The 15,375-nt window shown below is 40.0% G+C and overlaps 1 protein-coding gene across 2 annotated transcripts in view; it reads right to left on the bottom strand.

Annotated features, from left to right (window-relative positions):
• The window catches only part of LOC121947354 (IQ motif and SEC7 domain-containing protein 1-like), a 116,745-nt gene that overhangs the window by 80,075 nt on the left and 21,295 nt on the right, over positions 1–15,375 (bottom strand). For both annotated transcript variants that reach the window (XM_042492367.1, XM_042492362.1), the window contains exons 2-3: positions 14,830–14,859; positions 3,611–3,718 (exon numbers count right to left, since the gene is read on the bottom strand). In XM_042492367.1, the coding sequence (XP_042348301.1) occupies positions 3,611–3,718; positions 14,830–14,859 (138 nt within the window). The remainder of the gene's footprint in view (positions 1–3,610; positions 3,719–14,829; positions 14,860–15,375) is intronic.

Below are 15,375 nucleotides of genomic sequence, written 5' to 3'. Positions count from 1 at the left end.
AGCTAATTTTATCACAGCTATTTTGCATCATCACGACTAACACCATCAACCGCAATGAAACCCCGGCTACTAAACTGGCTTACTGGAAGTTGATCCATGGCAGCGGGCGCATTCTTTGGGCCTGTGCCAAAATAAGTCTCACTCCCAATAGGCCGTCCTGCATATAACGCTACGTATCTACTTTCTGCTGTATAGCCTCCAGTTTTTGAAGCCCCGGAGAGTTAGTCTTGCCCTGTCTGCAGCTGTGAAGAGATACCGGGTGTAAATTGAATAAACAGACATGGGAAAACAAGCTGGCAGCATTCCAATTTTGTTTTAATGCAATTTCAATGCAATTCATTCATTCAATTTCATAAATTTTCTTGAAATTTTGCATAGGATAGTTGATAAATGGAAAGAAATTATTGACAGATTAAGTGATAATGAAAATAATCATGACTTGCAGCTCCACATGAAGCTTATTTTTCTTTTGCAATCACTGAGAGCTGCTTTAAATAAGTGCATGTTGGATAAAACACTAAAATGGAACATGAAACTTATCCGTAGTCTGTGTAAAAAGCCTGCTTGATAAAAAAAATATATGTTTTACTATCACTTTTTCTGAAATGACTGCTTGTGTGAGAGAGAAACCACGTGTGGTTTGTGCTGATATTAGACTGAACAAATCCTGCAATCACAAAACTCGGTGATACACGTTCTGCACTGTGCTCTAAGCATTCGGAAGAGCTGGTTATTACACCGTATAGAGAAGTGAACACAATCAATTTGAACAGTTTGTGGGTTGATTGTTGTAGTTCTGAGGTAATTCACTTGACGCTCCTTTAGCTGATCATCTTAGCAGACTTCGTAGCAGAATCATCAGACCTAGTGGTTCAACTGCTACATAATAACTACACTGACTCGAATATGCACATGCAGGTACTGGAAATAAGCCATCACACTTTAAGCTATTACATTACCAGCGTATATAAAGCTGATCAAATGCTACTTCTGCATGTGATTGCTTTGTTGCTGGGGCGGGAGGCAGGAAAAACGAGGTAAACAGTACGAAAGAACAGATACAGGGTAATATGAGAGGAGTGCAAACAAGGAAAGAGAGCATACAGCAGAAGAAACAATTCAAATGAATCCCTGGTGTATGTTTCTGCTATTATAGTCTATAGCAACCTGCTCTGCCGGCGCTGAATGTGATTGGTCGTCCCCTGAGATCACACCAACACTGGCATAAAGCATGTTGTGTGAGCCAGCCTCTGTGAACACTGCTTCAACACCAAAGTTGCCCCATTAATTCCTCTTAGCTTCTTTACGTCCGTTTCTAAAGTCTGTAGGAATTACTGAAACTTTTAGACAACGACAGCATCAAACAGAAAAAAAGTCAAATTAATTGGGCTGAAATAATTAAAGGCAAATCATCCTTTTTTTGCAACATTACTCTGCTGCGTAATGCTGCAACTACAAACACTTCCTATAATTAAAGTTTCCTTTAAATTTTTCCAATATGCTCTCTGAAAACATCTAAAACAAGTGGAATGATTCAGCATACTGGAGGGCACGGCACACAGCAGCTCACAAATGGCACAATAATTAATATTTCACTTCCTCCCTTCCTTCTAATGCCACATAAACACAGTCAGAAAATACACAATGATCAATCACTCACTGAGAGCCTCACACAGCTCCCCTGATTCAATGGAGAATGATTACCCCACATTTTTTTCACATTTCTTTTCAGATATGATGTGAAAAATGTTGGGGGGGGGGTTGTGACTCACAGCCCTGCAGCAAATACCACAGAATTGCTACATCCTGGATTCGGATCTGGCCAGCGACCTTTGTCACTTCATGTAGAGTGATTTTCCTGTCTTTCTAAAGGAAATAATGCGTAAAAACAAACATGACAGTGCAAGGACTTTGCGATAAATGTTGCGTTCTGTTTGATTGATGCTGCAACTTTTACTCAGTCCTGTTATTTAACGTTTCCTGTGAGTGTGAGTGGGTGTGTATTTCAGGGTACCCACACACTGTCATGGACTAAATTTCAAAACTTTTACATGACTTTTCAAAAACCAATCATACACTATCTATTTTCATGCCGCACTTGCACAGCGTTTTTCAAACATCTCCGATTCAGACTCTCCTCACACATAATTTCAGCAAGCTGGCATACAAAACGGAAAGCAGGGAGAAAATTAAGAACGTATGTAATGTTAAAAAAAACGTCACATATCAATGCATATCAGGACTAGGTTGCATTGACATCACAGAAAATACATTTGCTGATATGTTACATCGTGTGGATGATTATTCATGGAAAATTACTCTAAAAATGTCATGGCACACAACAAAACCCTGTGATTTTTCAAGGATTTTTCCTGATTCCATGACTTCCATGGCTGAATATTGATGTTGAACAGCCAAATCCGATTCAACCGGCATAATTCTAAGTCAGGTAGAATACAAATGCAACATATCTGAGGTTTGCAGAAAAGTACAATGCCAACATTTTTCTGTCAATTGGATTACAACAGAGACTATCTCTGACATTTACTGGCATTTATTGGCATGATTACGCCAATGGAACAATAATAAAGAAACCATCTAAAACACATGAAAATGATCAAGTATTTGGCTGTCATTGCTAGTAATTAGTGGTTGATTATAGTGAGTCTGTTTGAGTCTAAACAGAAGCAAACAATGCTGCTGAGCTGGAGAGGAAAACAATCAACCGCCGATCACAGCCATCATCTTGTTTACAGTCATGATCCATTTAACCTATTAGCTTTCAGCTGAGCTTGAAAATTACTTACAGCGCAACAATCACACGGGGACAATCAGAGAGAACACAAAATGAGTGAGGTGTTAATCAGCAAGAAATAGCAAATTCCTCATTTCTGCAACGTTACCCAAGTCTAAAAACAACTCACAGATGTTCCGACTCATCAGAAACTTCTGAACACTGCTCTTTAAAAATAGAACACGTTCCCACTATGCACTGGGATTTATTTTTGGGCTGCACATGAGCCAAAAGTGGGCTATGGATTAGGCGCACATTGCTTTTTGATGATGAAGCACACAGCACTAGGAGGTGTCTTTGAAACTCTCTCCAGCCTTTTGAAGCCCCCTAAGTCTGTCCCACCGATGCGGCTGTCTGCACTCATCTCTCCTTGTTTTGTGAGCAGCTCTCTGTAGCTCCGAGCTCAGCACAGGCTAATGGGTGAGCAGGAGGCTCTTATACGCAGGGATCATATTTCATTAAGGGCTAAGCCTAATGATCTCCTACAGCGCATTTGGCCACTGAAGTTCATTGTGCACATCAGGAAAACAACATTGCAGCACTGAAACTGCTGTGTCATAAAAGCTGATGACTGGAGAACAGCTGCAAAGACTCAAACATTAGGACGCTGCAAAGTCTGCGACCGTCAACCTGTCACAACCGATATATCTGCCACAGAAAGGCTAATTATCAGCCATTCAATATGAACTGCGATGACTTTTAGACACTATAAAGGCAAGAGTAAGACAAGAAAAGGACTTTAGTGCCATGGTGCTGAAAATGCTGTCATGGGACAAATATTAAGCACATAGTCGTAAAAATAACATCTTACTGTACCCAAAGGAAGCTGACTTCCATTTGCGGCAGGGGTCGACTCTTCTGCAGCCTGCAGACACCAACCTCACAGGGTTCTCTGTGACTTCGACAGGAAGGGAGGCATGTCTCCTACAGAGGAATAAACAGGACACAACTCAGACAGCTGACACAGAAGGGCAGATGATAAAGACCTTTTGAGGTTATATGACCTCTCTGCATTTAAATCAACCATTTTTGCCTTAAAAAACATTCTCACAGGGGTGGTGTGACTTTCATGTTTTTACCACTTGTGTACTTCATTTTACATGAAGTGAAGAGAACTGCATCATATTTCTGTCGTGTAGCAAACCTGGTAATATGAAATCCTGTATCGTACTTCCCTCAAGGTAACAGTGGAGTCTTTACAGGAAAAATCACATCAAAAGGTCTGAAACATGAGGTTTCAAACCACTAACTACACAGTATAACCTGAGCACACACCATAACACACAACATCACTAATGTCACATAAAAGCAACGCTGAGATGAGCTTGTAAAGTGCTTACAAATTACACTTTAAAGACCAGATTAGCGTTTGCGTGCTTTGGCCTAATGACTGTTGCTCATGTAATGTACAGTTTATATAAATGATGACTACTTTTGAAACAGTACTATATATTATTTGTTAGTTTTTAATGTCTCCAAATATGCATTTCCTGCCCCACAGGCCCCTGCTTGTTTCTACATATTTCAGTCCAGTCTGACTGCTTCACAATGTGCGCTTCAAGTACTTTAAAGTTATTAAAATCAATGCAGTGAATATTACTGAGAGTTTAACAGAAAAAAGGCTGCATCCAAACAGTTCCTTAAGGGTTTTTAAACAAACTAAAAATATTTTAAATGGCTCCTATCACAATTCATCTGAGTGCAGGATTTGCTTTTTTTTTTTTAACAAAGTAACAAATTAAACAATGAAAAATGTGTCTTCAAATGTGCAGCATTGTAACAAAAGTACAGAACACTTTAAATTAGTAATATCATCACAATTCCACTTCAAAGTAGAGTAATAGCTAAACTTTAACATTTCCAGTCACAACAAATAAAAATTGGGTTTCAATTCTGCTTGCTACAGTCTTATAGTAAAACTAGTTTACTAAAAATGAAAAAGAAAAAATCAATTCCACTTCAAGTGGTGCAACTGCCTAAGTTATACAAAGAAAAAAGAGTTTCTACTTTTTCTACTTGACACTTTTGTAACAGTGGACGTATACAAATGATTGGGCAGGGTGCTTGTGCAAAATAACTGATCCCAATCTATTAAAAAATGCGTTGGTCAGGGAAAATACCAATCCCTCTGATCAGATCGGTGACTGGCGACTTATTACATTCAACAACAAACATCTGATCAATAATTATTGCATGGCCTATAAAAAATGCATTAATGTAAACAGAAAATTTAAACCGAGATGAGCAGGGAGATTTACCACACTTCATTTACACATACTACCCCCACTGTTATGATACAAAGCTGGTTAAAAATCAGCAAAATATCCCTTTAACCTGACATATTTTCATTGTTTTTTTAAATATGAATTCACATATAAAGCTATTCTATGAAGCTATCCGGTTTGTGTGACCTCATTCACAAATCCTTGTACAAAAGTACAATAACTTAACTGTAGTTATCTAAGTATATTTCCATTTGTGCTCATGATTAATAGACTCAAAGCCTGCTAGTTGGCGGATGTACCAACATTGAATTTAATGTATTTACAATACACAATTAGTACAACTTATTGTATCTGTACAACATAGTGTATTCTTGACTTCATTTCAGTGCATCTGGCAGTGCGATTAGGTTGTACTTGAGCACATTTTTTTGCAGTAACAACAGACATTTTTACCATACACATTGTGAATACTTAAATTAACTTGCCACATGTCTTTTGGAAAACTATTCATGTACATGTAATAAAGTACCATACACTTTAATTTGTCAGATTTTGTTCCCAAAAATACCTGTTTATCTATTTTTGACTCTGGTCTTTTTTTTAAACATTTCTATATTTGGCCAGTTTTAAAATAAGCTCATAAAATGCGACTATGTCACAATTTTAGGGAGAAAAGAAACAAAACAGGGTTGATCAAAGAAAATAAAAGGGGAATGGTTTCTTTGTAGTGTCTGTGAGGCTTTATAGTTTGTGCTCAGTGTACTGCAGTTAAAGCGGTTTTGTCCTCTACTGATCATTGCTCAGACATTTCTCATCTCCTTCCACTGGATACCATTTCCACTGAGGCGTTTCTCTCTCATCTATTGTTTGTTAAGTTTTTTTCTCTGAGCTGGGCTGCTTGTCTCAGACAGGCCAGGCACGTCTTCTCAGGCATTCAATTTGCAGTCAAAAAACCAACCCATCGCTCTCGGGGGATGAGGTCTTCATCAAAAGCCGCATCTGGCTCGGTACAGAAACCCATCACTATAGGCCATCATTATAAGTAATGATAGCCATAGCAGGTTTGATTTATGAGAGCTGCATGTACATATGTTGAAAGAATAATTGCTAATTTTCCAGTCAAATAAAACCATATTCGTCATAATTTTCCATGAGACTTGATACTTTTTTAATTCACAAAAATGTATTTTGTAAAGGCATTCAAATATAGAAGCATGCTTCATTCCCAAACACAGCTTGTAGTCAGGCTCTGTATGAAAAACCCTGCACTGAGGGCCTGAGTAATATCAATGGCTAATTGTGTCTTGGGTGCTGCCATTTGCTGCTGTTTCGGCATAATGAATAATTAATTTAAGAAATGCTAATGTCTCTGCTCTGGCGGAGTTGGGAGCTGTGAACCTTGGATTAGTCTGAATTTTCTTCTTGTCTTCCATTTGTTACAGTGCTGCAGAGTCAAACACTCACTCCTCATTTCAGACCTGTCAGTGCAATGACTGATGCACAAACACCCACAATTCATAAAAAAATTGGCAGTTCTTTGCACCGTGGGAGAGATGTTCTCCGACTTAAAAACCATGTCCTTCATTGTCTTTGCTTTCTTTCACCATACACTGCACACACACGCTGTGTTTTGTTTAATTCCTGTGGAGGGAAATGTTTTCGGAACAATGCCTGATTAAGGCCTGAAATCCAGTTTGCTCAGTCAAAGGGGACTCGCAAAAGGACAAAGACAAGCAGGCTCGGTGTCCTATACCCGCAGAAGTTGAGCATCTCTCTCCATGGCAACAAGAGATGGCAAAGGAGACGAGAGAAGACGATAGGTTTGTGTGATCCCTGCGGAGAGCGCTTGCTGAGGGTGAAGAGACTGCACTAGATCGGCCCTGAAACACAGCACCGTCACCTCTCCTCCCTGCAGACTAATATCAGTTCAGCTGCCCTGACACGTGCTGTCAGTGCATCTGAGGACCAGCCAGCTCTTTTTAGGTTAGATTTCACTGTGAATTAAGCACACTCCAGTCCCCACATTGTTCTGTTTTGTAGTAATGTCCTGCCTGTAGATAGAAAACTGCAGCTCTATCGTTATTCCGGCGAATGCCTCATCTGTTAGAAGCGGGGGAAGTTGCCAGAGTGCAGTCTCCTTGCTCCCATTTATGCTAATTTCTTTGGCATTTCATTCTGCTTTGTAAATGATCCCACAATACTTCTACATCAAATACAACAACAAGACGGCCTGAATTAATGTTTGAATTGATTGGAAACACTTTGCTTACCGGTGTTGTTTTGAGACACACTTTGAGAGGTTTTTGACCTCCACAACAACAGCCCAGCAAAGCTTTATTCAGCTCATTGTCGTCTCTACAATAATGGGGAGGGATGGGGGGGCTTTATAATCCCTGCCTCTCTGTTTCCTCAACTCTCTGTGGAGAATTACAGGGAATAAAAGCCACAGACCCTGCTGAGGCTTTCCTCCACAATATCTCCAGTCACTCACTCTTCTGCAGGTCTCCTGCAAGCTGCTCTGGCCGTCGTATACGTCTCAACTAGGGCTTAGCAATATGGCTTTAAAATAATATTGCAATATTTTAAGCCTTTATCACAATGCACAATATATATATATATCTCAATATTTTTTAAATCTCTAAACTACTAGAAAACTAAAATGCAAAATTATTAAATGAATAACAGCTACAATAAAGTAAAGTAGCTACTGCCATATATTAAGATAAATAAAATACTGTTATAATTACATAAATCAAAGCAGAACCCATGGTGCTTTTATTATGAAGGACCCAGCTTGTGTTAGGCTGGAAGTGTTGATGTTTTTTACCTGAATTTGAAGCTTCCAATTAACAATTAAATGTTAGCAGTTAGCAGAAAGTTTAACTGTTACCGCCGTACCTTGAAGGGTTGCTTGCATGAGCAGCGTGGTCCAGGTAGGGCTCAGCGGCACATCTAAAGAAAAGGAGTCTCATCGATTTTTCTGCGTGATGCATACACTTTTCAGCAAAAAATAGACAGTAAAAATGGTCTTTTGATAATTATATTGACATTATACCACTTTTCACTACAATGTCAATGTTTTCATCTGTCACAGACATGACAAAATCAATCATACGTATCTGTTTTACTCTACCTTTCCTGTTTCTCTTTCAAAATAAAGAACCAACATTTCGGTTAAAAGAATCCCTTCGGTTGTTGACTAAATCATTTTACTGTGAAATATTTGCATGACCATGTTGTTGACAATGCAGTAGCTTGCACGCCTTCATAAAAGAGTGAAAAATGTGCCTAACAGTAGTTATAACAGCAGGCAACTCTGCAGCAGCGCCACGACAGCACTGCCAGTGTGAACACCACAAGCATGGCAGCCACAACAGTTCGGTGAGGTTTTTGTCACGTGCTGCTCACACATGCAGCGTGGCCCCGGCATTACAGCGGCGCTGTTAAGCATGATGAATTATTCACTGTGAGCTGGAAAAGACTAACAGCTCTCCAATTCATATATTAATAGTATTTGCAAATTGCAGTGGTCCTCCATGGTCGCAAAATGCAACTGAATAGTTGCGGTCTGGACTGAGCCCTGCAAATACCCCGCTTTGTGTGTGTGTGTGTGTGTGTGTGTGTGTGTGTGAGTGTGTGAGTGTGTGAGTGTGTGAGTGTGTGTGAGCCAAAACATCTCATGCCAGTGGTTTAAAAAATGATGTGGCAATTTATACTTGATGTTTGCATACTATTGTTGTATATATCCAACATGGAACAAGCCGTGATACATTGAATATATTCGATATATAGCCCATCCAGACTGAACAAACAAGCTCAATAAGAACAGAGAGTGCAATGCTCAGAAGTACCAAATTCATGGATACATCATTCCAAGCAATAAAATTTCAAATTTCAGTTTGCCTCTCTGTTCTCAGAGGCTCCCAATTAAACAGCTGCCATCCATCACAATGTAAGAGCTCAGCAAGCACAAGTAAGCAGGTATAAATAACAAGAGCACAAATGGACTTTCAAAAACTGCTCACCGGCAGACAAGAGCACTTTCATCCTGCACTCTCATTGCAAATGGTGCGACAAAGTGTCGGACTACTCTGCCGCTGTAGGCTTTCGTCGTGCGCTAGTCTGTGTTTATGAATGAGTGCAGCACAAGAGTGCATCAGGGAGCGGGAGAACATCTTATCATCAGACGTTCACTGAGGAACAATCCAATAAAAGCAGGTCACCGAGGCTGTTGAGCGCCTGCCTGCCTATCTCACCCAGGTTCTAATCACATCTGAATGAAGCCATCTATTCTGATTACAGAACAGCAGACCAATTAAACACCGCCATGTTGTTATTCCTCTCTCATTAGCCACGGAGTGTGTATGAGAATAATCCCCTCATCACCGACAGGGCCAATCTCTCTCCACACACACACACACACACTCAAACTTCTATCAAACCAGTGCAAAGCAATCCTTCGGGAGCGAGGCTTATTTATTTATAGCGCCTGTGCCAAGTTCAGTGGCTTTTCCATTATTAATGATAATGAAACCTACCAAGCCATGTAACACACAAAATTTTAAACAGCCGGGCTCACTTGTGACATGGTGTGGCATATTAACAGGGTGAGAGATGTAAGTGACTGTAAGTCTGCTGTGTGTTGTCAGCAGAGTGCTGTGTTGGCAGTTGTAGTGATTTTTAAACAGCTTTGAGCTCTAATACAAAAGGGAACTCGGAACCAAGATAAATCATGTGACTGATAGAGATTCCCAGCAATGGTCACAGCGATTTGGAACTGGCTGCTGCTTCATTTTAAAGTCATGCTGCTGAATAATTACACTGAGATATGTATACTGTATTCATGGGGAATGCATGGGAGGCAATGGTATACAGAAAATTCACTGAGGCTAACTGCTCCATTGTCTGTAGGGAGAAAAGTAGTGGAGCTCCATCAGGATCATGGAGGCAAAAAAAATATATAAATCTTTAAAATTGCACAACTTGAAACTAGTTGGGATTTTAAGGAGAGGGATTCAAACCACATAAACTAAGTCAAGTATCTCACTGCTGGAAATTCAGTTTCATTTTCAACCTAAAGCTGGGGTAGGTAGTTTAGTTGTGGCATCACTGGTCAAAAATCCCATAATAAACTTTGGGCATTGTAATTAAAGTAGTCTGACAGAACAATAGACTTCTACACCTCCTCTTGGCTCTGCTTTCAGGGTTTAGAGAAACTAGCCATTGACGAGAGATTTTGGCCAATCACTGATCATTTCAGAGAGAAAAAACTCCTATTGACTGTTCTGTAAAGGCAACTCCCTACACTGCAAAGCAACCCAAAAATGCAAGACACACTCATCAAAAAGAGACTCTAAAAGAGATTCTGACATTAAATGCAATAAAACATGTATCATTATCAGCAAAGCGTAAATGCTGAAAATACTTTGGCTTTTTACTAGCCGTTGCCAAAGGTTTGACGTTAGCGAGAGCCTGGAATCACAGTGTCTCCTGTGCCTCCTTCCTTGCGACTATAGACCACCTCACCGAGGGGGAGAGCAGGCATCAGCTGCGGAGACACCCTCAGTCAGCAGCTGCAGCAACCTGAATCCAGCCAGCGGAAACCTAAGACAGCCTCGACTCACCAGATCTGCAAGCTTTCTGTTGCTGCTGTTACACATTAAGATCCGGAGCTGCGGGGAACAAGGCACAGCTGCTCTCTCTATGCAACAGGCACTTGTTGCATTGAGAGAGCTGCGTAAATATGGGCTGAGTGGATTAGTCACGAGGAACTTTACAATGAAATACTATTAAGTAAATCAATGTATGGGAAACATGGTATTACTGTATGAAGCACAAGCATATCAATTTGACCTTTTTTTGCTTTTCCAGATTTCTGCCTACCCCAGATTTAAGAACTAAGTCTTGATTACATTTCACATTCATTCAGGCATTCAGTCGAGTTACTCGTAAGATTTAAATCCTTGCGACCTGTTTTTGCTTCCATAATTAACTACATAACACAGCGTTGGAGGAAGAGAAAAACTCATTCATCTATATAGGACACACAGCACTTATCTGGGTATTAATGTAGTATTTCTTGAATGCTAATGAGCCTGTTTTCTATAGCATGTTGTAAATGAATGCAGCTTTGTAGGGGAACCGCTTTGTTGATCTACATTGAGACGTAACAACAGCAGCTCTCTGAGAGCTGTTGTTTGCATCACAGGCAAATCGGCAAAGCCCCAGATTGCCATGTAAATAATCATTTGGCAAATTTAAAAAAAAAGGTAAATGGGGAGACAACCTTTTAATTAAAATGCTGGTTTAGAATAAAAAAATAACCATTTATTTTCACATGTAAAGGCTGTAGTGTTACATTTGTGTGAGATAATTATTAAAATCCACTATTTATTTCAGTATTACCTGATTTTTTATTGTTTGTTGTAGATGTCCCTTTAAATGTATTATTATTGCACTGATGTATTTATAAAATCTTTTAATTCAACACTCTTTGTATTGTCTAATTATGTAATATCTTTTTATTAACTGCTGTTTATTGATGGATTCATTCATCCACTTGTAAAGTCTTGTCCCTCTTTATCGTCCACTTACACACAATTTAATAAACTGTTTTACAATCTGTCTTGCATAAAACATGGTGTACATCGTTGTTCAGCCTTGCTATCTTCATAGAGATGAGTCAAATGTTGAGCAGACTCACATTACTGCAGCATCACCAGCTGCACCTGACATGGTAGAAGATGAGCTGCTCTTGAGGCTTTTCACTAATTTGCAGGATCCGTGCCATCATGTCTTTTCTCAAAGCTGAGCAGAAGTCAGCAATCACTTTAATTCAGAAATATCATGGTTTGTGCATCCAACTCATGTATGCAGCTGCCAAACAAGTCACATGATGCAAAATGTACCGGTGGAGAGATGCGCACGTGGGGATCGAACCTCGGCTTATGCAGTAGCACAATGACTGTCTTGGCACGCCACGCTTGATATTAATGAGGGGAAGATTCTAGGAACCATGGCCAAATTCACAACCAAGAACGATATGCAGAGGGCTGCTGCCATTTGGAGGGTTTCCAACCACATCAAAGCATCAGTTTGGTGAGATGGGATTGTTTGCCTCTGCAGCCTTGTGCTCCATTTCTACTGCTGTGCTTTTAGATTTAGATTCTACCATCAGCAGCAGCAGCAGCAGCAGCACCCGTGAGAACCTGCAAAAAATACATTTCATGTAAACAAAGAGAACTTTCTTTGGTGTCAATATAAATATTATAACCCCTGCTTAGGTATGGAAAATGATTTTTTCAGTCAGTTTTCATTACAGTGGACTGGGTGATAACAGAGAGCATTATATCAAAATACTGTACATTACCGTACAATACAGCACACTGCACTGGTGTCAGCCACATCATGATTGCCACAGACTCATTTGTGAGCTAATGTTTCATTTGCAGATGCGCCTGGTCCCCATCTACTATGGAAAGTGGCCTGAGACATGCCGGCCAATCACAACAGGTTATCCAATATGGGATGCGTTTTAAATGATCATATAAAGGAGCATCACTGAGGCATTTTCGAAAGCACGAAGCAACGAAGATGGCTGCAGCTGATGTGGAACTAGGGCTGGGTGATATGGGCTGAAAATGATGTTGCGATAATTTAGGGCTATATCTCGATGCACAATAAACACCTCAATATATCTCAAAACCATTCCATATCACGATATAACAAAATCCAATATCTAAGATGATATATAATCTATATCTTGATGCGATATAGTATCTTTATATTGCCAGACCCTCTGTGGAACTTTCTGTTGAAGCCATCAAGTTAGTATTTAATGAAATTTTTGCTAAAAGAAGAAAAATCAACAGCAATTGAAGCTTTTCTTGATTTTATGTGATTGCCGTATTTCGACATGATTTGGCAAAAGTTTAAAAGAGTTATATACAACATTTATAGCTTATCTATGATTCAGAGTCTAATTCAGATTGTCTGCGCACAAATCTTTACATGGAGGTGGCTGAGCTGGAGCTAGCAGCTCACGGTGCTAGCACTGCAAACAACTGCAGCAGAGCTGACAGAGCTAAAGGTGTGAACAAGAGTGCGGATGCTGAGCTTTTACAACAGCACTGTGGGTCAGGACAGACTTGTCAGCAGTGACCACCATAAAAGCACAGTGCAGGGTGGCATCGATGACTCAGCCAGTGGGTTACACACACAGGGACTCAAATGCACGTACATGTGACCGGACCATCTACCACAACAACCGAGAAGCTATTACAACACACGCAGAAGGAGCGTGGCTCCACTCTCTGATCAGGACAGCATTACTCCACATAGCAAATAGATACTTGCTGCTACTTTAACGTGAATAACCCGTTGATAATGCCTATTGGAAACTGAATATGAACTGGGAGATTCTAGATCACTTTACATTTACAATTTGGTCTGGCAATGTCAGACTAAGATCATGATGCCAAATTTCAAAGGTGAAAAAATAAAGTGTAAACAAAAACTTTTTTTGAATGATTTTCATTAAACATTTGTTGCCAATTTGGAATTATCAATACTGTATGTGGTAGTAAGGCTGACTGATAATTGTCTATTGTGAAACAACACTTCATGACTTACATAATTGAAAACACTGGCTTGTTTGTTATTTCAGAAAAATCCCTCTTTTGTCCTCAAGCAATTTCACCTGAGGCAAAGTTTTGTAAGTAAAAACACTCTCCTAACTTCTGAATCTTAAAATCATTACAGCTTACAGAGTGTTTTGAGTGTGATTAATATAACCCAACCTACCTTTAACCCTAAAACCAAAGAAAACTATTAAATATTGATACAAGAATTTCAACCGAACTATTTATATTAGAATTTCATATAACCTATTTTCTGCAAGGATTTTTTTCTTTCCTTTTGTACACTGCTGTTGGTGGGCATGCTTCTGAGTGGCAGACAAACTTCACATGCACATCTCTATTTGACACACACACACACACACATTTACTGTGATGGTACAAAGACAAAGACTGGCACACATCTACAGGCTGTGGCCCAGTGGAATCGCTTCAGATTTGTTATAGTACATTTAGAGCAGAATAAAAGTGGCCTGGGGAGCGCAGACAGTCGAGAACCTAAGGAAAGAACAGACATGGCCTGAAAAATTTTCACTAAAACACGGGACAGGCTCCACTACACTTCGTTCAACTTGTCTAGACACTGGCGGCTCCTAATACACAGCTACAGAGGCTGTTTGGATCCCACTGAGAGGCATCCCTAAAGAGAGAAGCTGCAGATAAGGAGTGTGTTTACCACCGAGAGAAGCCCATCTACTCTCGACACGCAAGCAATATTTCTTAGCCGCGTTCACAGCGATGATGGATTCACGTTACAGTTTTAAATCAGCCCACATCTTAACTCAGCAGAGACACCCCTACAAATCTCCAGCCACTGAGGCTCAAACAGTGTACAAGCTAACAACAGAGGAATGCGACCTTGGACTGCACTTGACATGAAATCTCATCATTTCCTCCACACTGTAATATCCACAAACACCAATAACACCACATCAGGCCCGCCTCAATCTTTCAGACTGAGGAAAACCTCTCACTCTGGCTCGCACCATGATGCCAGGATATTCAGCTTTGCACACTCAAATCGAAAGACTTACATAACACCGCGTCTTCACCAAAGCCTTTTTTTGACCAAGAGGCACAGGATTGAGAGATTGTGTTTTAAGAGAGAGTATCTACAAAAAATGCAGGCAGACGTTGAATCCAGAGCAGGTGAATATAAGCAACATTAACATACCTGACCATTCTTGAGGAGTCACATTCAGACCTGGAAGACAGAAAAACACTGGGTCATTGATTTTGTTGAGCAGGTGGAATGAAGAACGCTGCAGTATGTCAGTAATGCAGCTAAAGACATGTACAGTAACGAAACGCCTCACTGACCACCATCACTTGATTCAGCAACTTCATAACAGCAGTCAGATTTAGCTATCTGGGACTGAGGAGTGTGACAATTTTGAGCAGATCAATGTGGCATCCTAAGAAATGGTCACACTTCTAATTCCAGCTATAACCCAGTGACATTTAGGAAATTATACATTGATATTCTACTGGGTGTGTAACTGTCTCCTGTGGCAATGCAGTGGTTATTATAAATGCAGCATTTTGCCTTTGCAGATACAAAAAGCTTTCTTTTTGTGCTTTGGTGCTGATTAAACTCTATCACCATTCTGGAGACATAAATAGTGGCTGTATGGTATTGAATTGAGTGGAGTTTCTATCATTGTGCCCCTTAATGTAAGAAAATAAGGGTGGAAAAAGGGTGATCTCAAACACTGCTGCT

Source organism: Plectropomus leopardus, chromosome 8 (genome assembly GCF_008729295.1).
Source record: "Plectropomus leopardus isolate mb chromosome 8, YSFRI_Pleo_2.0, whole genome shotgun sequence".
Classification (NCBI taxonomy): Eukaryota; Metazoa; Chordata; class Actinopteri; order Perciformes; family Serranidae; genus Plectropomus; species Plectropomus leopardus.
Note: the sequence above shows the minus strand (reverse complement) of the source record. Positions and strands in the feature narration are given on the sequence as shown.